The sequence below is a fragment of the Papio anubis genome, chromosome 4 (assembly GCF_008728515.1).
Source record: "Papio anubis isolate 15944 chromosome 4, Panubis1.0, whole genome shotgun sequence".
NCBI classification, from domain to species: Eukaryota; Metazoa; Chordata; class Mammalia; order Primates; family Cercopithecidae; genus Papio; species Papio anubis.
In genome coordinates, this window is record NC_044979.1 from 35,434,900 (window position 1) to 35,460,707 (window position 25,808).

The 25,808-nt window shown below is 35.9% G+C and overlaps 1 protein-coding gene across 1 annotated transcript in view; it reads left to right on the plus strand.

Moving 5' to 3' along the window:
- SLC13A1 (solute carrier family 13 member 1) overlaps nucleotides 1–25,808 on the plus strand; it is a 90,728-nt gene that overhangs the window by 62,387 nt on the left and 2,533 nt on the right. Inside the window, exons 8-14 of the mRNA XM_003896523.4 lie at nucleotides 7,802–7,921; nucleotides 12,873–12,971; nucleotides 13,409–13,510; nucleotides 16,649–16,755; nucleotides 19,069–19,178; nucleotides 23,083–23,244; nucleotides 25,058–25,195. Coding sequence (XP_003896572.2) covers nucleotides 7,802–7,921; nucleotides 12,873–12,971; nucleotides 13,409–13,510; nucleotides 16,649–16,755; nucleotides 19,069–19,178; nucleotides 23,083–23,244; nucleotides 25,058–25,195 — 838 coding nt within the window. The remainder of the gene's footprint in view (nucleotides 1–7,801; nucleotides 7,922–12,872; nucleotides 12,972–13,408; nucleotides 13,511–16,648; nucleotides 16,756–19,068; nucleotides 19,179–23,082; nucleotides 23,245–25,057; nucleotides 25,196–25,808) is intronic.

Genomic DNA, 25,808 nt, shown 5'->3' on the forward strand with positions numbered 1-25,808 from the left:
GCATTTATGGACCTGTCCTGGGAAGGAGGGGGAGCCCACTGCCCTGAAAGGTGAGTCCCAGGCCAGGCAGTATTCACACAAGCTGACTGAAGAGCCCTTGGACCTTAAGGGAACATCAGTGGTGGTTTGGCAATGCTCCCCATGGATCTGTGGTGGCAGTGGACACAGGGTGAGCTTTCACTGCCTTCAGAAAGAGGAGGGAGAGCGGAAAGGACTATGTCTTGTGATTTGAGTGCTAGCTGAGCCATAGTACATTAGAACATCAAGCCTCACTGTATAAGTACAAAATAAAAAGCAAGAAACTAAACCATATCACTAGAGAAACTCACCTTGACTAAAAGCTTCCTTTTAGTGAACGAAGTAGAGATAAAAGAAAAGACCACAAGACAACTAGAAAACAAATAACAAAATGGCAAGAGTAAGTCCTTACTAATCAGTAGTAACATTGAATATAAATGGATTAAACTCTCCAATCCAAAGACAGAGAGTGGTTACATGGATAAAAAGCAAGATCTATTGGACAGTTGCCTACAAGAAACACACTTACCCAATAAAGACACGAGTTGACTGAAAATAAAGAGATAGAAAAAGATATTCCATGCCAATGGAAACCAAAAAAGAGCAGGAGTCACTATACCTATATCAGGCAAAATAGATTTCATGACAAAAAGTATAAGAAGAGTCACTATATAGTGATAAAGGGGTCAATCCAGCAAGAGGATATAATAGTTGTAAATATATATGCAACCAACATGAGAGCTCCCACATATATAAAGCAGATATTATTAGAGCTAAAGAGAGAGAGAGGTAGAGAGAGAGAGATAATAGCTAAAGACTTCAACACCCCACCTTCAGCATTAGATGGACCTTCCAAACAGAAAGTCAACAAAGAAACATTGGACTTAATCTGCACTATAGGCCAAAAGGATCTAACAGATATTTACAGAACATTTCATCAAGTGGCTGCAGTATACACATTCTTTTCCACAGCACATGGACCATTCTGAAGGATAGACCATATGTTAGGTCACAAAAGAAGTCTTAAAACATTCAAAAAATTTAAATAATATCAAACATCTTCTCTAACCACAATAGAGTAAAACTAATAATCAAATACAAGAGGAATTTTGGAAACTATAAAAGCATATGGAAATTAAACAATATGCTCCTGAATGACCAGTGGGTCAATAGAGAAATTCAGAAGGAAATTGAAAATTTTTTTGAAACAAATGTTAATGGAAACACAATATATCAAAATATATGGAATACAGCAAAAAGCAGTACCAAGAGGGAAGTTTATGGCTCTAAGTGCCTACATTAAAGAAAAAAAAAGAAAAAGTTCAAATAACTTAATGATGCATCTTAAAGAACGAGAAAAGCAAGAGCAAACCAAACCCAAAGTTAGTAGAAGAAAAGATCAGAGTAGAATTAAGTTAAATTGAAATAAAGAAAACAATACCAAAAATCAACGAAAACAAAGTTGTTTTTTAAAAAAAAGTTAAACAAAATTGGCAAATCTTTAGCCAGACTAAGAAAGCAAGAGAAAAGATCCAAATATGTAAAATCAGAGATGAAAAAGAAGTAATTGTTGCTGATACTGCAGAAATTCAAAGGATCATCAGTAGCAACTATGAGCAGCTCTATGCCAATAAATTAGAAAACCTAGAAGAAATGGACAAATTCCTAGACATGTACAATCTATCAAGATTGAACCATGAGGAAATCCGAAACCTGAACAAACTAATAGCAAGTAATGAGATTGAAGCCATAATAAAATTCTTCCAGTAAAGAAAAGCCTGGGACCCAATGACTTCACTGCTGAATTCTTCCAAATATTTAAAGAAGAAATAATATCAATCCTACTCAAACTATTCCAAAAATACAGGAGGGAATAATTTCAAATGCTATGAGTCCAGTATTACCTTGGTACCAAAACCAGACAAAGACACATATAAAAGGATACTACAGAGAAATATCCCTTATGAATATTGTTGCAAAAATCCTCAATAAAATACTAACAAACTGAATTCAACAAATACATTAAAAAGATCATTCATCATGACCAAATGGCATTTATCCCTGGGACGCAAAGATGTGTCAACATATGCAAATAAATCAATGTAATAATACATCATAACAACAAAATGAAGGATAAAAACTATATAATCATTTTAATTTATGCTGAAAAGGCATTTCATAAAATTCAACATCCCTTCACAAAAAAACCCTCGAAAAATTTGTAAAGAAAGAAAATACCATAACATTAGAAAAAAAAAAAAGAAGAAGAAGAAGAAGCTGTATATGACAGATGACAGACCCACAGCTAGTATTATACTGAATGGGTAAAAAACCGAAAGATTTTCCTCAAGATCTGCAGCATGAAAAGGATGCCCACTTTCAACACTGTTATTCAACATAGTATTGGAAGTTCTAGCTAGAGCAATCAGAGAAGAGAAAGTTAAAAAGGAACCCAAATTGGAAAGGAAAAAGTCAAAGTATCTTTGTTTGCAGATGATATGATCTTATATTTGGAAAAAAATTAAAGACTCCACCAAAAAACTATTATAACTGATAAACAAATTCAGTGAAGTTGCAGGATATAAAATCAACAAACAAAAATCAGTAGCATTTGTATATGCCAACAGTGAATAATCAGAAAAAGAAATTTTAAAAAGTAATTCCATTTATGACAGCCCCAAATAAAACTAAGTACCTAAGAATTAATGAAAGAAGTGATAGATCTCTGTAATAAAAACTATAAAACAGGGATGAAAGAAATTGAATAGGACACCAAAGAAATGGGAAGATATTCCATGTTCATGGATAAGAATTAAAAGGTTCATACTACCCAAAGCAATCTACAGATTCAAGGCAATCCCTATGAAAATGTCAATGACATTCTACACGGAAATAGAAAAATAATCTAAAAGGTATATGGAACTACAAAAGAACCAGAATAGCCAAAGCTATCTCTAGCAAAAAGATCAAAACTGTAAGAATCACATTACGTGACTTCTAATTATACTGCAGAGCTATAGTAATCAAGACAGCATAGTACTTGTATAAAAACAGACACATAGACCAATGGAACAGAATAGAGAACCCAGAAACAAATCCATACATCTTCAGTGAACTCATTTTTGATAAAGGTGCCAAGAACATATACTGGGGAAAAAGCAGTCTTATCCATAAATGGTGCTGGGAACTCTGGATATCCATATGCAGAAGAATAAAACTAGACCCTTATTTCTTGCCATAAACAAAAACGAAATCAAAATAAATTAAATACTTAAGCCTAAGACCTCAAACTATGAAACTACTACAAGAAAACATTGATTAAACTCTCTACTACATGGGTCTGGGCAAAAATTTCTTGACTAATACCCCACAAGTCCAGGCAACCAAAGCAAAAATGGACAAATAGCATCACATCGAGTTAATAAGCTTCTGCACAGCAAAGGAAACAATCAACAACATGAATAGATAATCCACGGAATGAGAAAAATATTTGCAAGTTTTCCATCTAACAAATTATTAATAACCAGAATATATAAGGAGCTCAAACAACTCCATATGAAAAAATCTAATAATACAATTAAAAATGGGCAAAATATTTGAATATTTCTCAAAAGAAGACATATAAATGGCAAACAGGCATATGAAAAGGCATTCAAAATTGTTGATCATCAGAGAAATGTAAATCAAAACTACAATGAGATATCATCTTACCCCAGATAAAATGGCTTTTATCCAAAAGACAGGCAATAACAAATGCTGGTGGGGATGTAGAGAAAAGGGAACCCTCATACACTGTTGGTAGGAATGTAAATTATTAGTACAACCAGTATGGAGAACAGTTCAGAAGTTCCTCGAAAACTAAAATAAATCCACCATGTGATTCAGCAATCCCACTGCAGGGTATATATCTAAAAGAGAGAAAATCAGTATTTGGAAGGTATATCTGCACTCCCATGTTTGTTGCAATACTGTGTGTATTAATAATAGCCATGATTTGGATGCAACCTAAGTGCCCATCAACAGATGGATAAAGAAGATGTGGTACACATACACAATGGAATACTGTTTAGCCATAAAAAAAGAATGAGATCCTGTCATTTGCAACAACATGAATGGAACTGGAAGTCAGTATGTTAAGTGAAATAAACCAGGCACAGAAAGACATTATATGTTCTCGCTTATCTGTGGGATCTAAAATCAAAACAAATGAACTAATGGTGATAGACAGTAGAAGAATGGTGACCCAAGACTCGGAAGGATAATAGGGTGTGGGCTGAAAGGTGGAGATGGTTAATGGGTACAAAATTAACAGAAAGAATGAATAACACCTAGTATTTGATAGGACAACAGGGTGACTATAGTTAATAATTTAATTGTATATTTAAAAATAACTAAAAGAGTATAAGTGGATTGTTTGTAACATAAAGGATAAATGCTTGAGGGGATGGATAATCCCATTTCCATGGTATGATTATTACAAATTGAATGCCTTTATCAAAATATCTCAGGTACCCCATACATATATACACCAACTATGTACCCACAAAAATTAAAAATTTTAAGAATTTTTTTAAAAAAGACTCCAGGCAAAGGTTAGCTGGGCTCTTGCTCAGGATCTTACCAGGCTGACAGCAGGGTGGCAACTGGGCCTGTAACCTAGATAGGGGCTCAGGGTATTCCTCCAAGCTCATTGAGGTTGTCAGGAGAATTTGGTTCCTTGCAGTTTAGTTACTGAGGTGTCCATTTTCTTGCTGGTTGTTGACATGGGGTCACTCTCAGCTTCTAAAGGCTGCCCTCAGGCCCTTGCTACAGGGCCCCGTCCTCTGACAACAGGACGTTTGCTTCTTCAGGCCAGCAGGAAACTCTCTTTTAAGGGCTCACCTGATTAAGTTAGGCCTACCCAGGGTAGTTCGTGCTTTTGATTAACTCTATCAGTTGATAGGGACTCTGATTACCTAAGAAAAATCCGTTCACTCTTTTCACTAAGCAACCTAATCACAGGAGTGATATCTCATCATATTCCCAGATTCTACCCACACAGAAGAGGAGATTGTACAAGGCATGCACACTAGGCGGCAGGAATTTGGGTCATATTTTGGAACTCTGCCTACCACATCCTGAACATCACACGCTGTTTCCACTCTTGTTGCCTTCAATCCTGAGAATGCATCCAGGAGCCAATCTGTTTTAGGTCAATTACTAAGTAGATCATGTCACGTTACTAACTTACTATGTTCCAATTAGTCCTTATTGCATTTGTAACAAAATCCAAATTCTTTCAGACTGGCTACGAGGTTATATATGATCTGATCCCTATTGACTACTTCTTTCATGTCACACTCACCTTAACTCACTACCCACAGCCACAGTGGTCTCCTGTCTCTCCACAAGTGCGACAAACTCATTCCTAACTCAAGGACTTTGTAATTGCTATTTCCTCTGTCTGGAATGCTGTTTCCTAGTTATTCACATGACTGGCTCCTTCTTGCTATTTAGGTTTCATCTAAAACGTTACCTTCTCTGACGACATTATGTAAAATTTCCCCCTTCCCCTAATCACGTTTTATTATATCATTCTGCTTTATTTCCTATTTTGTTATATGTTTACCTGTTTATTGCCTGTGTTTTCTACTTGAACATAAACTTCATGAGAGCCCGCACCAGGTCAATTTCATTCACCACTATGTCCTCAGTAGCTTGGAAAGCACCTGGCACTTGGTAGACACCAGTGTTAGGTAAAAGAAAAGGATTTCATCAGAATTAAATCTTTTAGCATAGTTCATGACAGAAGAAATCTGTATTTGCTTTAGACGCATGTTTGAAGTCTCTTTACTTGTAGGATATGAGAAAGAGTGGGAAAAGGAACATCACAGCAAAAGAAAATCCTTAGAGTATGCCATACATTTCTTTATTTGCTCAAAATATTCACTCTAGGTATAAGGGTAAAGGTTATGATTAAAGAGGCATAGTCCCATGTGGTTGTTTATATACTTCCATACTATTAAACTAAACAAAACAACAAAGTTTAACTTTTTCAGGCTTTCATTTTTCTAAAGAAACTATTCCTTCAGGCAAAAATTCTGAAAAGCCCGTCTTCAGTCAAATACATTTTGTAGGATTCTCTCCAGTGGGTAGAGAGAACTCTGCATACTGATTTCAAGATATGAGCCACAGATGGTGAAAAGTGAAATTAGGCTTGAGGACATGGGTCTAAACCTAATCCAAGCAGCATTCCTGAGTGTCGTTAGGTTGTATACAGAATAACATAGGTCATCCGGTAATCCAAGTCTAATGTTAATGGGAAATCAGCTTTTCCCCCGTTACTTTATTTTCCAATTGGAGACAACAAACATTTTTCAAAAACGAACAGTTTTCAGTAGAGCCTCATGGATGTGATAAAGCATTTTTCCATTCACCACACTGCCAATTTTCTAACATCTTTAATTATCATTTGTCACTTTCTAATTGCATAAATATGTAAGCTAATATTTGGATCTCTTCAAGGTAGATAAAAATTATCCTCAAGTTGCTAAAGATAATTGTAGGGCCTAGGGAGATTAGTAACTTTTCATAAGCTCAAAGAAAATTATAGAAAACCTTAGAAATCTAGAGTTTTGAGGACCCATTATTATTAAGAACCATCTTAAAGTAGGAAAAGAAACACTCTAAAGTGAATAAATTTGCTACATAGATATAACATGAAATATTTTATTACTTACATGATTTTTAAATGATAAAAGACAAAGTATGATTCAAATAGAAAAAATGCAAATCTATATTTCTATAAAGTTCTACATATTTTACGACTTCAAGAATATTAAAATATGCTAACAATGTTTTCATTACTTCTGTATATCTTTGTTTTTCAGATTTTCAAATTTATCTCTGTGTTACTGCTTTTAGAAAAAAAGTAAAGACAACTATTTCTCAAATTTCCTATTGTTTCTCCATAGTTATAAAATAGATGACTATATAAGAATTTATTTGGTATGAGACATTTTAGAACAATGAATGTGAGGTTACCAAAGAAACTGTGCTAGTGTCTGACCTTTTGTTGTTGTTGTTATTATGTGAGTTTAAAAGTTGAAAAATAACTAGGTAAGATAAAAAGAAAAGTTGTTGATTTCTTCAGAACTTTTAATTATTTTTATCTGGCTCAGAGTTATTCCATTTGACTGTGCCCCAAAGCACCTGGTTCTAGGAAGAAAGAGCTACCATATACCTGGTTCGCTGGTTGCGGTGCTTTGAGGTAGAAGAAACAGAGGGGAAAACAGCCTTGGGAGATGACTTGGGCTGGATCAGAGTTCTTTCACAGGGCCAAGAATTCTAGTCACCAAGGTGAAATGGGAACAGACATTCAGTCCCATTAATTTTCACCCGTTCCCAATTCTGCTTATGTGTGTTTCCTTGTTCATATACTGATGATTTGAGTAGTGACAACAAAACGCACACACCTCATGAACACCTATTTCTTGTGCATTTAATGAGTACCAAGCACTGCGCTGGGTTTTTTCCACAAGCACGTCCTTAAAGATTAAATATAGAGAACAAAAATCAAAACATATCGACTCTTGCTTTTATGGGATGCAGCGATAATTATGCAGTTACAGAATCAAGACAGGAGATAAGGGGTAAAAGTACTCTACTTCATGATGAGTCTATTCCAGGACTTCCTTCTTGGACAGCAACACAGGAAAGGAGTGGACTGCTGCGTTCCTGTTACAATCTGAAATGATTCCACCTGTCTCTCCTTCCCTGAATATGTCTCCATGTTTTCACACAGACGCTATCCTGACTGTCGTTGCCTCAACTTTGGATCATGGTTTACATTTTCCTTCCCGGCTGCTCTTATCATTCTACTCTTATCCTGGATCTGGCTTCAGTGGCTTTTCCTAGGATTCAAGTAAGTAAATATTTCATGGTAATAGGCTAAAAAAAGGTGTCTAGGTTCCTAGTTCTTAGCTTCTTATCCGATGCTCTTTCCCCTATGCCATGCAGGCTACAAAATTAATACACACAAACACATATTTTAAGGATAAGCTTGAATCTCATTTAAATAATACTGACTGTGGAAGAGTTAATTAAAGATTAGAAAGGGGCCAGATGCAGTGACTCATGCCTATAATCCCAGCACTTTGAAAGACCAAGGTGGGAGGATTGCTTGTGCAATCCTCTCTGAGTTCAAGACCAGCCTGGACAACATAGCAAAACCTTGTCTCTACCCAAAACAAACAAACAAAAACCCCCAAACAACAACAACAACAACAACAACAAAAACCTCCCCCCTAAAAGGACCATCCAGGCATGGTGGTGTGCGCCTCTTGTCCCAGCTACTCAAGAGGCTAGGTGGAAGGATTGCTTGAGCTTGCCGGGCGGAGGTTGCAGTGAGTTGAGATCACACCACTGCCCTACAGCCTTGGCGACAGAGAATTGTCTCAAAAAACAAAATAAATAAAAATAAAGATTAGGGCCAGGCACGGTGGCTCACGCCTGTAATCCCAGCACTTTGGGAGTCCAAGGCGGTTGGATCACATTGTCAGGATATCCAAACCATTCTGGTCAACATGGTGAAATCCCATCTCTACTAAAAAAATACAAAAAATAGCCAGGTGTGGTGGCTGGCACCTGTAGTCCCAGCTACTCAGGAGGCTGAGGCAGGAGAATCGCTTGAACCTGGGTGGCAGAGGTTGTAGTGAGTGGAGATCATGCCACTGCATTCCAGCCTGGGTGACAGAGCGAGACTCTGTCTTAAATAAATAAATAAACACATAAATAAATAAAGATTAGAAAACAAATCATCTAGGTGCCCTTTGAGTCCTAAGATGATAAGATATTGAAGGGCATAAATAACTCAATCTGATGTCCAGCTTGTTAAAGGGGAATTTTAAGGCTTGCACCTCCACTTAGTTTAATGTGGGGATTTCCTTGGGTTATCAAGCTACTTACACTGTGACAAATAGGGCTTCCTGCATCATGCTAGCACCAAAATTGACATCCTTTTCAATATACCAAGTACAATAAAGATCTGAGGATGTTCTACGTGGAAAGAATATTGCTTTAGGAATTACTAGACCAGGAATAAAATTGTAGCTTCTCAGAGGTCAGATAAGGGATCATTACAAGTCCAGACCCATTCTCAGTCTCAGTGTCTTCAATTGTAAGATGATAGAATTTACCCAGAAAATCAGTTAGATCCCTTCCAAGGCTATAATTCTAATACATCTGGGCCTAAATTGAACACATAGATGTCAAAGTAAAAAAAAAAAAAAAAAAAGTTGACCAATGGAGACCGACTGATGCCACTAAAATGTCAAATATACGCATTCAAAGACAACTTCAAAATATTATCTTGGCTGGGATCAAAGCTGGTAGTTCGTAAGTACCAATGAGTTACATGACTTAGATGACAACCAGCATTTAAAATTATAAAGGGCTCCAGAGCAAAATCTAAAATGCAGCCTGTAATTTCTACTCATTTAACAATACTCCTAAAAGAAAGTTGAAGTCGCTGTATATCAAATCTTGAGTATTTTTTTTTCCTGAAAAACAAAACAACTCAAATTTATTTTTGTGGGGTTTTATTTAAATAATTTCAAGGACCTATGAATAAAACTGCATGTTATTCATCAAACCAGAGAGACTGAAGCCAACTATGCGTATTTCCTTTGAAAAGCGAAATGCTTTGGGAGGCTGGTAGGGTGTATCTCCTGAGGTCAGCAGTTCGAGACCAGCCTGGCCAACATGGTGAAACCCCTTCTCTACCAAAAATACAAAAATTAGCTGGGCATGGTGGCAGGCCTGTAATCCAAACCTCAGGAGGCTAAGAGGCAGGAGAATGTCAGCTTGGTCCTGGGAGGCGGAGGTTGCGGTAAGCCAAGATTGTACCATTGCACTCCAGCCTATGTGACAAGAACAAAAGTGAAAAAAAAAAAAAAAAAAAAAAAAGAAAGAAAAGAAAAGAAAAGAAAAATGCTGAAATCAGATGAGGTTCCATGCCTGTGGCCATGGTTTCCATTCCTAGTTATATGAGGACTGACATTCTCCCCTCTTGATTCCTCTTTCTGCTTTTTCTCTAGAATTGCCATGGTTTTATTAGTAGTGAGAAGATGGTACTGATGATTTAAAAAATAATTCTATCCAGATTGTGGGAGCAGCATGTAGCAGTCCTCCTGCTGAAGCAAATGTGTAGAATGTCACTGACTTCAGCAGGTGGGCATCAATGGGGAGAGGCCAGCTGCATACTAAGTGCCCCTTTCAGGAAATCCAAGCCTTTGGGGACTATTCAATTGTGCAGGTAGCAATGCAGGATACAGGAGATGGCAATCCCAAGTCAAAAGAGTCTCAGGTTCTTCATTGCTACATTTAATGACTTTATAAAATATATATGCAACCATTGTCATTATTTTAAAATGGCACACCACTTAAAAAGGAGAAATTAAGAACATAAAAGGCAAATATATTGAAATGTGCTCTCAATGAGGAAAAACAAAATCCCATGAAATGCATACACTAGGTAAAGTCCGGAAATCATGATCAGTGATGTGTTTAAACAGTCCCCTTGGTGTCCACTATCTGTTAGACACTGCACAGCTTCATGCTCCAGCTAATTTTTCAGTGTCCTTTTCCGTCTGCCAAGGTGTTTACCTCCAGAGATTTTAGATTGACAGATGGAAATTATCAGCCACTCCCCTGGCAGACTAGCATACATTCTGATTTGTGTGTTGGCTATTAACACAGTTAACTCACCCATTATAAATGACCCCAACATACCTGAGAAGAGGAGCTCATCTGTCAGTGCCATTGAACTTATGTAAATGGAGAGTTTGATGCATTGTCATAGGCTTTGTCAGTTCCTTTGTGAAGGCATTAACCTTCATTTGTAGCAAAGCCAATTTGGCTTTCGACTTAACTATTTATTGTCTGCAACCAAAATGATAAACTACATATGCAAGGTACTAGGTGGAAAATTGTTTCTAAGGAGACTCATCTCTTTCTTTAACTATGATTTTCTCTTCTACAGATTGCTCCCTAGGTGGCCCATAGATTAGTTTCTTACAATAGTAGTATTTATGTCATGACAAGGGGTAAAAGTTTGAGACTGACACTAGTCAGTAATTTAACTGAGATTGCAAAAAAGCAATTATTTCCTAATTGATCATAAATGTTGCACTGTCCATTCACTCACATTCAGGCATTGAGGTGTATGCACGAGGGTGATTATGAATGTATAGGCTTGCCCCAGCTATTTTACAGAAGAAAATGTCCTTTCTGTCTATACTCACACAAAATGTAAACTAACTGAGCTACTCACAAACATTCCAAGAGATAATCCATAAGAATCTAGCCATTTTCTCATTTCATTCTTCCTCTGGAGGAATTTTTAAAAAAGTCTACATCTAGAACAGTATTTCACAAAAACTGTTCCGTTTTGAAGACACTGGTCTTCAGGACAGAAAATTAGTAAGGAAAGAGATCACTAAAACAAGCAGCTGAAAACGATAAAAAGTGGCAGTTACTATTGGAAATAAACAGGAAGATTATGTTGTGGGTGCTTTTAGGACATATGACTAGAGAAACTTAAAGAAAAAATGTAATAGAGTTTTACTTCTTTTTTAAATTTTATCTTAAGTTCCGTGATACATGTGCAGGATGTGCAGGTTTGTTATACAGACAAACGTGTGCCATGATGGTTTGTTGCACCTATCAACCCATCACCTAGATATTAAGCCCCGCGTGCATTACCTATTTATCTTGATGCTCTCCCTCCCTCCACACCCCTGACAGGCCCCAGTGTGTGTTGTTCTTCTCCCTGGGTCCATGTGTTCTCATTGTTCAGCTCCCACTTATGAGTGAGAACATGCGGTGTTTGGTTTTCTGTTACTGTGTTAGTTTACTGAGGATAATGACTTCCAGCTCCATGCATGTCCCTGCAAAGGACATGATCTCATTCCTTGTTGTGGCTGCATAGTATTCCATAGTGTATATGTACCAATTTTCTTTATCCAGTCTATCACTGATAGGCATTTGGGTTGATTCCATGTCTTTGCTATTGTGAATAGTGCTGCAGTGAACATATGCATGCATGTATTATTATAACAGAATGACTTATATTCCTTTGGGTAAATACCAAGCAATTGGAATGCTGGGTCAAATGGTATTTAAGGTGAGTTTATTTTACTTCTAAGACTAGGCTTAGTCTCTGACCATGATCAGTCCCCGCACTAGTGTAAAACTCAAGTTTAGCATACTTTGTGAAAATTCATGGATCTGACCCCAACTGTCTCATACATTTGCCAAAGGTACTACTGGATTGATGGGTCAAGTATTTACTTTGTATGTTCAGAGGTAGCAGTGTTCAGAGATAGCAGACCAAAGAAAACATCTATGATCACGTCACTGTCCCTGCCCTCAAATAATTTAACTAGTGGGCTAAAACTTATATGCATGGAACAATTAACAACCAAGATACACAATAAATACATTTTAAATATATAAGATCCAGTACATAATAAAATGTTAGTTAGAGATAAGTAGCACATGGCAAAATTTCAATGGTACAAAATAACTTGGAAAAAGGAAGAGATTGGTAAAGGACGTCACGGAAAATATGCAATGAAAATAGAACATGAAAAAGTGAGCAAACCAGGCAAAAACAGAAAAGACAGAAGACATTCAAAAAGGGAGATGGAGGTAGAGGTGAAAAGCACAGATACCTGTTATTAACAGGTAGATTCATATCGCATGAAGGGAAATTCATATTGCATGAAGATGACGACGTTTTGCAAAAATATCTTCCTTACAGCAAGGTGGTAGTAAAAGAATTTCTTGTTTACGGGCTTAATTATTCTTTGCAGTTTTAAGGAGATGTTCAAATGTGGCAAAACCAAAACAGTCCAACAAAAAGCTTGTGCTGAGGTGATTAAGCAAGAATACCAAAAGCTTGGGCCAATAAGGTAAGACACACACACACACACACACACACACACACAGAGAGAGAGAGAGAGAGAGGGAGAGAGAAGAGAGAAATGCTGTTTACACTGCAAGTAGCTGTTGAAAAGCAAACAAGCACATAATTGCTTGCAAGATATTTATAACACTTGATTAGGGCCCCAAATTTGCTAAGCTATGGAGATTACAGACTATAACTCAACATGATAAAACACATACCCTGCTAACTAAAATTTGCCAGGTAAAATGAAAAGAAGCTGAAAGACCCCAAAGAGGAGTAAGGGCTTTTTCAAACTGCACTGATGCTCTCAAATTATTGACACATCTAGCTCTTACCGTGTTTAGTGTTCTACTGAGCTCACTCCTGACAATAGCCCAAGGAGTTTCTACAAATGTCCTGACTTAGAAAATAAGAAATGATGCCGTTGGAATTTTTCCACAGGTATCAAGAAACTGTGACCTTGGTCCTCTTCATTCTAATGGCTCTGCTATGGTTTAGTAGAGATCCTGGATTTGTTCCTGGTTGGTCTGCACTTTTTTCAGAGTAAGTTTTGCATGCTATGTTTGTCAGCCCTTCCTGTTTTATACTCTGCTTCTCTCCTATGTGGTTCCTGTAATTCTGAAAGATTGGATGAGATATTTTTCTTTCTTTCCCTTGAAAAGATATTTTAAATTCTAATATTTTCAGGAAAAAAATTATAAGGAATGAGATCTAGGATAAGAGCACAGGAAGCATAACCATACTACTTACTCTGTTACTAAAAGGCAAAGTCCATTAGACAAAATTATTCCCATCCCTACAAAATTAGAAATCTAATATGCAGAAAGGCTATGTTCTGTGGTGGTAGGGAGCATAGATTCCAGAGCCACACTGCTTGGGTTCCATTCCTGATTCATCCACTTACTTTAGACAAGTCACTTAATTCTCAGTGTCTTCATCTGTAAGATGGAGATAATTATAGCATTTAGAATAGTGCTGGCCTTCTCCCTATAGGAAGTGCTATACTAATGTTATTATGTGAAATAAGTACCACTCAATGCCTCTTAATAATCTGATATAAATTTATATTATGTGATTTTTACCCACTTTGTTTTTTAATTCTATGGAGGACTATTTGTTTGGTTTAATATCTTGTCTTTTTCTTCACTTATTTACATTTTTGCACTGGTTCACTATAAGTTCAGCCCAGCCCCCATTTCATAGATAAGGAATTTCTGAAGAAATAATAAGACTGATTTTAAAAGCTGATGCTAGAAGCTAGGTCAGAGTTAATTTTATATCTCAGTGTCTTATACACCAGTAGTGAATTGCTGAGTTGTGTAAAGTGAGGAGGAAGAGTATAGCATAATTTTCTAAATTAAGGACCATCCTACATGTCAAAATAAATAATTTGGTTGTGAGATTTGTGTTCCCAATCTTTCACTGAACTACTCTAATTTCCAAATTCAGCACATGTCTTACTTGAACTTCCTATCTCACATTCCCCAGCAAAAAATAATTTTTTTTTTTTTTTTATTTTGGGGTATAAACCAAAATTGTTTAGGTCATATGTATTTTGCCCACATAAAATAAAGAAATTCTTCCCTCCTTGAATCAGAACCTTCTGGTTTTATAGGCATTGCCAATGTTTCTAAAGGGTGCGAAGTCTGAATCCAAATTCCTAATGACCACACAAGGGAAGCAATGCAATATGGTGGTATGTTTTAAAGGATCAGCTTCATTTTTATAAACTGTTTGATTCCCTTAGAAATAAAACTTCTCTTTTTGAGAGGTTTAGATATCCAATTATTTAAATCAAATTATTATGTAATATTTAATTAGTACTTTGTGGTTTTATGGTAGGATCTAGATCAATATAAAAAATAATGCTTTCCCCTTTTAAAATCCAACTTCTGTCATCCTAGACCGGGAGAGTCTTTATCTAAACACCAGTGTGTAAGAATTAAATGAAATCAGATGATAGTTAATAAAGCCCAGGCAGAAATCCCAATAGGAAATTCAATATAATCAGCTTCTAATTTCTGTTTCTTATAGGAGGAAACAGGAGATGTTTTGTTTGTAGGAGGAAAGCAGTGTATTGGCTATGAGCAGGCACCCATGCCACCTACAATTCTGAGAGAAAACAATAGGAAAGGAACAAAGGTTTGAGAGAGGATGGGATTTTAAAATATAAATCTAATTGACAAACCCAAAACAAATAAAATTTGCATAAGCTTAATAGTTTCTAATGCTGAGACAAACTAACTGCTTTCCTGACAAACTAAATATAAGTTATAATATGATAAGAATAATTTTTAAAGTACTTTGAAAATAAATTATTTCAGTATTTATGCCTTGATTTAATTTAATGTATATATTTTGTAGGATATATTTGTTATGTAGAGTTTCAGGCATTAAGAATTTCTAAAGCTAACATGATATATCAAGATTTATAGCTACCACCTAATGTTTTCATTCCATCTGTTTGTACCTGGACTGAATTCAATGTGTCTTTTTATATAAAACAAAATCTGGTTACATGATGCCTGGCCCAATTTGCCAAACATTCAACCAAAAATTATACTGAAATAAAAGAAACAAGGTATGATAAAATTATAAGTATCGGTCCAGTTTGTAGGATAAATTATGGTAAGGTAGATTTTTAACTAATAATGAAAGAAAATGTGTCTATACTTAAAGAAAGTAGACTGCTTTAAAAATTGCTAGATTGAGAAAGATACAGCATTTGTTTGGCTTTTTGGATTTTTCAAGTAAATTATAGAAGTAGAGAAGCTTCTGTAGTGTGTACACATTACTGAGTTACAAGATAGTAAAAGAATCTTTAGCATGGTACATATTTCTTCTCAGGCTACAGAAATGCACTAGTTAATATTGCTGACTTTTAAAACTAAATTATAATTATTAATACCTGTTTCAGTTACACCTGGTCTCCAGGTTCTTTACTGTTGAGACTTCTGGGAACCTGTCTTATTTGTTACAACGGTCTGGTGATTCTAAGACCCCATCTGTTCCTGAATCAGTCTTAATTTATACGGTGATCATTTGTGAGCATTGGCTAAACCACTCCAACAATTAATATTCTTGATTGAATTTCATGTTGTACAAAGCATTAAGTAGGTTGTTTTCGTTTGTATGATATAGTTAGAGCCTATAACCACAGAAGCAGGTGTGATATCTCAGAAAACAGATCAATTCCTTTTCACAATTTATAGAAGAGTTTTAGGGGATCACAGAAACATCATGCCTTGCCACAATTTAATAGAAGGATGCTATAAATCAATTACATGGGGCTTTCTCTGCTCTAGCAATGTTTCAACTTCAAATCTTGATCAATATAATTAAATTAAATAATTCAAAGAAGAAATTGTTTAACAAATTGTAAGCTTATCTAAAAGGGAAATTTGCCACTTTGGCCTAGTATATCAGTATGTGTATACGTGGTATTGAAAATAAGAAGAGACATATGGGAACAATAGGACTACGGTCTGAGATTATTGTTTTTAGTGTTATGTCATTTAATTGGGAATCCATATATTTTAGGGCAGATTATCGAGAATAAATAACCTACACCACCTAATACTGATAATAACCTACTACTGATATGTTATTAGCAAAATTGGTGTTTTAGCTCATTTAAATTCTTGATGCTATTTTTAATATACGTATTTGTCCCTTTTACAGGTACCCTGGTTTTGCTACAGATTCAACTGTTGCTTTACTTATAGGGCTGCTATTCTTTCTCATTCCAGCTAAGAGATTAACAAAAACTACACCTACAGGAGAAATTGGTTGAGTATCATTTATAATTCTGCATAAATTTAACAGAAGAGCAAAAATTATAAAATTCCATTGGTTTCGCTTGGCACCTAGAGCAGAAAGAAAGTCTATGCTGGCACAACCCCTGGCCTAGCATGCCCTATTTGCAAACTGCAATGCTATCTTCAAGCCAGCACGTCTTCCACCTGCAAGACAGATCATCTTACTTTGCAAAAGTGAGAAGTAGATTTCCTTTTGTATCATGGCTAGGGCTCTGCTACAAGCGACACTATTTGACCCATGGTAAACCCATTTCAAAATTAATCTTACTATTGGCAAACACAGGAAAAAGAAATTGGAAGACACTGCTTCATACCTTGGTAATGAATGCACAGGTTCTAAAAAGGTGATGAATTTCAAGAGAAAGATTATTTACATTCTCAAAGTAGTTCTGGAACAAAAGCTAAATCAACCTCATACAGCCATATCCTAGGATCACAGCTGAAATAAAAGGGCCTCGTGTGGTGGCTCACACCTGCAATCACAGCACTTTGGGAGACTGAGGCAGGAGGATCACTTGAGGCCAGTAGTTTGAAACAAGCCTCGGCAGCATGGTGAGACCCCAGCTCTTTCAAAAAATTTAAAAAATTAGCCAGGTGTGGTGGCACACACCTGTAGTCCTAGCTACTCTGGAGGCCAATGCAGGAGGATCACTTGAGCCCAGGAGTTGGAGGCTGTAGTGAGCTATGGTTGTGCCACTGCTCTGGGCAACAGAGGGAGACTCGGTCTCTAAAAATAATGATAGTAATAAAAATAAAGAAAAGGTATTCCGCAACAGCATTCATTGTATTTACAACACATGAACAAAGAAGTGTGCACATCTGCCTGAGCATACCATCCTCTCAACACACACACACACACACACTTTTTAAACACAGGATTCATCCATGTCTTTGCTTTACAACACAGCATGTTTTGAGTAGTCAGATTCCTATCTTGTCAAGGTGGGACAACTAATTTGTAATTGTCTGGAAATAAACTAGTAGACTTGTGGTTTTGTTTGTTCTTATGGGGATGGAACTGGGATTTATGTAGTTGTGTTGACCCACCTGACTCTTGTCAGAATCCATAAATGACTAATGTATCAGATTTCCAGGACATATGTGACCAGCACAGCAAAGAAACAAATGTATTTTGTTTTTCACTTGAGATTAGAATATCTCAATGTGTGTTAAGGAGGTGATGCAATATGGAGCATTGATTCCTATGAGACCCCAAGGACTCTGACCATTGCAGTTAAAGCCCTGAGGTCCGGTGGTGGCAAGTCTGAGGAATCCATGTTTGGCTTTAGCTTCCCTGGTTTCCACATCTGAATTCCCTCCCTTAGAAAGAGACTTGCTGCTACCCACCTTTCTCTCTCCTCTCATTCTTCAAAACCTCTTCTCCCTGCTAAACTCATTCATACAAGACTTAAAAATGACAAATAATACATAATATGTTAAATTTTAAATAAGAGGTACATTTCAGAGATGTTTACATTTTAACAAGATATATGACCTTAAAGTAAGAAACCTGGTGACATAATTTCAGTCATCAGTGAGGATGGGTTAGGTTTGGAATTGGGGGAAGGTGATAGGAAAGAAGCTGATTAGTAAACTTAAAATCTTAACATGTAGAAGGCTGCCTGTTATACACATGTTAAATGGGCAGAATATGTCCTCAGGTGAACTTATTTATCAACAAAGCAATGGAGAGTTCAGAAGCCAAAAGAGAAATCTTTATGATAATCCTTTTGTAAGCCACAAATAATATTTTATTTAATCTGAATCCTGAATTATTTTTAAACTGAAATCTTGGTGAATCTATCATGATCCTCCTTATGACTAAAAATCTAATAAAATGTTCTATATTAATGGATATAATTAAAATGCTACAAGATGCTCTTAGAACCAATGGAATATTATGGACATTTTGCATAGCAAAGAATACTATAGTCTAATACACTGTGCTATTCACAGTTGGCAAAGATGTTAGTGGAATGAATAAATGAATGAGTGAGTGAATGAATGAGTACAATGATAAGTGACAATGTTATAATTTATTGAAATATATTCTATAATATTACGAGAAGGATTTTTCTAAGTTATAGAGTTTTTTTCTTTTTTATAGTAGAATGTTCCATCTAGTCCAGGTGGAAATTACTCAAACTCCAGATTAATTCCCCTCTTTAAAAACAATATAGGAATATTACAAACTTCCTGTAAGATGGCTACTTAGGATGCTGAAGTAAATGTCATATTGTAATATTTTAAGCAATGTGTAACTGTAGGATTTTTGTTTTGCAGTTGCTTTTGATTACTCTCCACTGATTACTTGGAAAGAATTCCAGTCATTCATGCCCTGGGATATAGCCATTCTTGTTGGTGGAGGGTTTGCCCTGGCAGATGGCTGTGAGGTAATACTCTGTGTGTAAGATATTTAACAATTAACTAGACTGTTCAAAAGAAGAGCACAGAGACATTCAATCTTTGGGCATATTCAATTTCACTCTGTCATTTTAATGTTGCAAATTTTGCTAGCTATGCCGTGAATATACCACACAAATGAGGTGAGTTCAGAGTTCAAGAAATGTTACAGGCTGCAAGCAAAAAACATAGTTTTTATGGTGCTCAAGAATGTCAAAAGAAATAATAAAAAAAGATTAAAATTTTAAATTCATGAAATAGTATTAGAAGACTAGTAAGGAAAAATGGATATGAAAATATGTAAAGTGACTCCTAGTGAAATATACTTTTTGTTTGCTTATGCCTTTACCTTATTTCATGATGAATTTGAGTAGCTCTTGGACTTCAGTATATCATGATGCTATTTGCTGTTAAATAAAAAAGAGAATAAGAAATAATATTAGCATTAAAGATACTTAGTAAATGTTTATTGAATAAAGTCTGGAGAAAAATTCACATAACCCTTTCTAACATTATATTACATCTAATCTTAGGAAGAAATAAAAACACCATGAGATGTTGGTTGACTTTATTTGACCTATCTATCCAGTTGATACAAAGCAACAGTTTGAGAAGGCCCTCATCCCTTGTAATTGCCCTGGTCTTTGTAGAGTTGTTGGAAGAAAATTATCTTCTCCCAAAATTCCATGAAAATTGATTACTCCTAGATTAATTAAAAACCACTCATTCTGGTTTCCATAGACTTATTTGAAATATTCAAAGCTTATGGCTCTTCCATTTCCTTCCTCAGTCATCAAATTGAACAGAATGGTGAGAGAGGTTCCATGTTCAGCCCTTTGACTTCCAGGAGGTTAAATTTCTATGCTTCTCAAGACAAATCACTGTCTCTCCTCTTCTTCCTGAAGAAGAGCAGTAACTTACTGGAAAATACTCCTTTGCTTCTAACTTTATTGACAATTTTTCAGCACAGAATTATGTGTCTGGATTGGATCCTAGACACTCAAAGTGATTTTGAAAGCATCAGCCAGACCCTAGCATACAAATCTGAGGAAATGAAAAGGTGTGGACTCAGTCTGATGCACAAGGTTCTCTCAGTAGAAGAATTTGAGAACCCAGAGAGGGAGGTCTAGTTTGCTATAAAAATCTCCGTATACAGAGCCAAATGTCTACAGGATACCCAGTATAACTCTACCTCTAAGTGGCCAGATTGAAGCCATGAGCTTCAAGGGTATGGCTGTGGACAAATATCCCCCTAAAAACTGGACTGTAAAAAATTTGGAGGCAATTATTTTTCAAAACTTTTATTCCAAATTGTAATTAGTCTGGCAAGTGTCCAGAACCAGACAACCTTTCTAGTTGGGAACAGAACAGTGAAACAGCAACTACTGTGGAATTCACCTCATTGAAATTACTTTTCTCTTAAATGCCCCTTGGTTTTTGTTTTAACATTATTTCTTTCTCATGAGCAGATAGACAATTTCAAATTCTTATCAGTGAATATCTCCTCTTCAATTTTCATACATTCCTAAAATTTTCTCTCCTAGGTTAAACATGAAGGATTTATTTTTTATTTCAGATCTCTGCTAAAATTGCAATAACAACAAAAACATGTCAATCCATAAAGACTATATGACAGGGACAAGAAAAGGCAAGAAATGTTGATCATATTTGGAACATGGAAAGAGGACATTTGAGAGGAACTGACTTTGTACAAATAGAAAAATAGTGAAATATGAAACATATAGGCTGGCAAAACGAAGAGCCAACAAGAAACATGCTGGTTATCTGCAGCATCCTGGCAGACCTCAGGAATTGGAGGCAGCAGATAACTCTGAAAGCTAGAGTAAAAGCCAGAGCTGAATTTGGAGGATGGTTTAAAAAGTGTATAAGAATCTATGGGCCTCCCAGATACTTTCCCCAGTCCTGCTGTTGTTCTCTATCCTCCCTGATAGAAAATTGAGATTTACTTTGTAGCAAAATTGAGTCAATGAGACACTGGCTCACAAAGAGATAAGAACATTAGAACATCAATCCAAAATGTTCAACAGTCAACTAATAGGCATTTCAGAAAAAAGAAAAAAAAAATAGAAAGGAAGAACATTTCCACAAAATAACAAAAGAAATTTCTTAGAGCTAGAGACTTTGAGATTCTGGACTGAGAGAGCTACTAAGTACTCAACACCAAAGCACTTTATGTAGAATTTTGGAACCGTGGGGATGAAGATACGATTTCAGTGGCCTACAGGTATGGGAAACAATATGTAGTATAATCATTTCCACATCTCATTAGACATAGATAAAACCTATTCTTAAAGTATACCTATTCTAGGATTAATTTTTGTCAATGTGACTAAAATGGTGGATAATCTTTTTCTACCTAAAAGTCACAGGCAAAAACAAGCAGATAAACAAAAATACAAGCCAAAACCACGCATGATATCTGGTACTCACATCTGGGAATTTCTGTGCCAGCTTTTGATCTGAGAATATACTGCTTGTAATTAGAGTATTTCTCATGCCACTTCTAGTTGTCATAAATTCATACATGCAATAGCTCATTGAAATTTCACAAAAGGAGGATTTCCCCTTCTATGTAGGGAGAAACACAGACCAACATACTTGCTAATCTGAGTATAGCCAGTTTTTCTGCACTATGTATAATGAATCAAAGAGTAGAATATGATCAGGCTTCTAAAGAATCCAACTGGAAACCACAGGAAATGGAGTAATGGCTTAAAAGTGTGGAGTTATAATTATTTTGAACCTAGAATTCTACAAATGCAAAACAATAAGAACAGTGGGAAAAGAAAAGCAAAAGGTTTTCAGGCATGCAAAGACTCTTATACCAATTCTCAGGAAGTTATAAAAGGAAGTGCTTCCCCAATGCAAAAGAGTAGATTAAAAAATGATTCCCACAAAGTGGGGAGGAGAAGCAAAGTCATAATATGATAATAAAGAGGGGTCCCAGAACAACAACAGTTGAATAGATTTAAAGGGATTTAAAGAATAGATTTAAAGATTAAACTAAGCCAAATGGAGCAGGAGGAGGAAATATTCCAGAATAGATATTGCTATGAGGGAACATGAAAAGACACCAATTACCTGATATGTTTATCTATTTGTGGGGAGTTTTTTGTTTTAATTTCAGATGAATTAGTGATAAGTACTTGGAAAACTAAGCAAACAGAATGATGAGATAGTTATTTCTTGTGGGGAAGGAAGAGTAGAGTAAATGTACTGATAGTATGCTAAGTGGTGTAGCTATGAACAATATTTATTTAATCATAGTGGTAAACATTAAATATTGATTTAACCAAAAATGTTAATATGTGAGTGTGGAGGAATGAAGAAACAAAAAATATGTGTTTGCTGGATGGTGTAAGAGAGCTGAATTATCACATATTAGAAAGTCAGTAAATAATGTCTAAATTTTAAAAGCAAAAAATCATAATTAAAATATTATTTTAAAAGGTAACTATGAATACCTAAATATAGCTAGCTATCAATGGCTAATAAGGGTTGAAAGTTGTCGCCTCTGCAGAATATAACTTAGGAATAGAGAGAGGTAAATCAGAAGGCCTGCTCTTCTCTTAAAGCCCTCTATATGATCTATTAAAATATCCACATATATAAATTAGATAAAATTAAAATGTAATTCAAAAGAGTGGGAATACATTTCAAACCTAAACCATGTTCATGGTGTTAAAATAGGACTAAGCAATAGCTCCTTCCTACCAAAGCCACCCAGACCTATCAAACCACAGAAAAATGAGAGATTAAAATTATATTTTAGAAAGTGAGTTTTCAAAGCAAATAATGCTTTTTATGGATTTTATTGTGTCTGATTACAAAGAATTATTCATGAATAACAAATATTGCAAATTTGTTTTTTAGGAGTCCGGATTATCTAATTGGATAGGAAATAAATTATCTCCTCTGGGTTCATTACCAGTATGGCTAATAATTCTGATATCTTCTTTGATGGTCACATCTTTAACTGAGGTAGCCAGCAATCCAGCTACCATTACACTCCTTCTCCCAATATTATCTCCATTGGTGAGTATCTCATTTATCCCCATTTTTACTCTTCATTAAGAGCAATGTTCTGCTTTGGAATGCTGGTTCTCATGCTGTGATATGGAATCTTTTTTTTTATCTAAATGGGCCTCCTGTAAGTAACTTATAGGGTGATCTTTATTTGTATTAATGTTTTCAGAGGACCTTCACTCTAGGTAACTGTTTTTAAGTTTTCATGTTCAAGCAGCGTGATGTTACTTTTTCTCAGTCCAGCTTTTTCCTTTATAAATAAGAGAGAGGGTCAGACGAGATCCATTTCAGATATAAGACGTGGAATTCAGTGTTTGCTGGTAACTTAAGTATTTAGATCTCTACCACTGACACTTTTGCCTCTCAAACATTGTTCCTAAATTTCTGAGAAGTGGTTAATATAAGTGATTTGCAAATGAATGAAAAACTAGGCTCACACTTCAGGCTTCAGGCTTAAATATCTTTAGACACAGTTTTCTACTGCCCAGGGAATAATTTTTTAAAAAGTAAGGGGTTTGCCGAGAGAGAGAGAGAGAGAGAGGGAAAGAATGTCTTTTCTTCTTTTCTCCGTTTAGTTAGCAATTACAAGAAACAGCTTTAAGTAAAATGTTTTTCTTATTGGGATGGATGGGTTTGGTGAAAGGAAAGCACTTTAAATTAAGAAGGATTGTCTTTCTGGAATTGTGCCACTACAAGTTCAAAGGGCATATGTTGATGTTCTTAAGCTGCAGATTGAAAGTAGAAAACATGTAGGCTGTGAATATTGGTACAATATCATTTTGTATTTTTTTTTTCTGTTGTTTTTTCTAATTGTTCTTAACATGGAAGAACGGTAAAATATGTGTTGATGAAATGAATGGTGGTGTAACGGCCGGGCTGCATGTGGTCTATGTACTAACAATCAATCCCAGTGACTTTGGGAGGCCGAGATGGGCGAGATCAAGGTCAGGAGATCGAGACCATCCTGGCTGACACGGTGAAACCCCTGTCTCTACTGGGTGCGTACAAAAACCAGCCAAGTAGAGTGGCGGGCGCCTGTAGGTCCCAGCTACTCGGGAGACGGGCTGAGGTGAGAATGTGAACCCAGAGGCAGGCAGAGTTTGTAGTATTGAGTGGGCTACTGCACTCCGTGCCTGGGCGATAGAGAGCAAAGATTCCGTCTCAAAAAGAATGGTAACCTTCCTATGTGATGATCCCTAAGCAAATCTTAAGTCCCATACAGGCACGTGCTAGGCGTAGTAAAGTTAGCAGTGTAATGAGAAGCGCTGAGCCACAGGACTTGAGAACCTATGCCTACTTCATAAGTTGCTCACTACTGCAGGCATGCTCGGACAAGTTACTTTAGACTCTCTGGGCCTCCATTTCTTTATGTTATTTGAGGTTATAGTAACCATCTCATAAGATCATTGTAAAAATTGAATATATATGACATTTATTATATTTTGTATTATATATGAACTATATTATGTGTAACTATATGAATATATACATGTATGTAAACATTTAGCACAGCACCTAGCAGTAGATAAGTAATAAATGATTGCTCTTTTTATTTAGTTTCTGGAATAAATAATATTTTATTTTCTAAATGAACTGGACTATAATGTTTAAGTGGGCATCCATAACTATACAAACAATAAGAGGATGAGGTATTTTCTTAAAAATATTCTTCAAGTTATAACTGTAATAATGTGTATAATTTTATGTCATTATGTTTCAACCTGCTTCTGGGAAGGCTTATTGTAATACATTTGTTCATTTTTTTATGTTTGGTGTCTACCTTCAAAATTTTACTTAGACTCCTTTTTATCTCTTACAACAGGCTGAAGCCATTCACGTGAACCCTCTTTATATTCTGATACCTTCTACTCTATGTACTTCGTTTGCATTCCTCCTACCAGTAGCAAATCCACCCAATGCTATTGTCTTTTCATATGGTCATCTGAAAGTCATTGACATGGTGAGTTAGCTGAAAAAATACTATCAGAACCAACACACATCTTGGTGTGTGCCATGTCTTGAGTTATCTTCCCTTTTAAACACCAGTCAACCACCAGGAAAAGCATGGCCTGAGTTCTGTTTATGAAGGGGTGTGCATGACTAATCATAGAATTATTTTCAAGAGTGATAATCAGAAGTGAACATGCCATTAAAATTTATGGTCACAAACAGAGAGATGTTGAATGCATCAGTAATGCTTTGGAAGAAGGAAAAGAGCACTGAACATGCTCCACACGACAGCGTAAACTTACAAGTCAACACTAGGATCCAAACTGATCTAGGCAAAAGGAAGAAACAGGGTTAAAGAAATCCAGCAACCAAAACAACACTGTAGTTTGCTATCACAAACATTTATGCGACCAACATTTCCTCTGAATGAGACACGGGGTCAGTGCCTGACTGATGAAAAAGTATCTTTTTTGTTTTGATTTCAATACCAGGACCTAACATGAAAACACAAGCAAACAATAATGAATAATTTCACTGATAAAGCATGCACATTTTTGCCAAATACAAAAATACTTGCAGAATATTCAGTACTTTATAAGAACTGGCTTGAGAATATTCTAGTA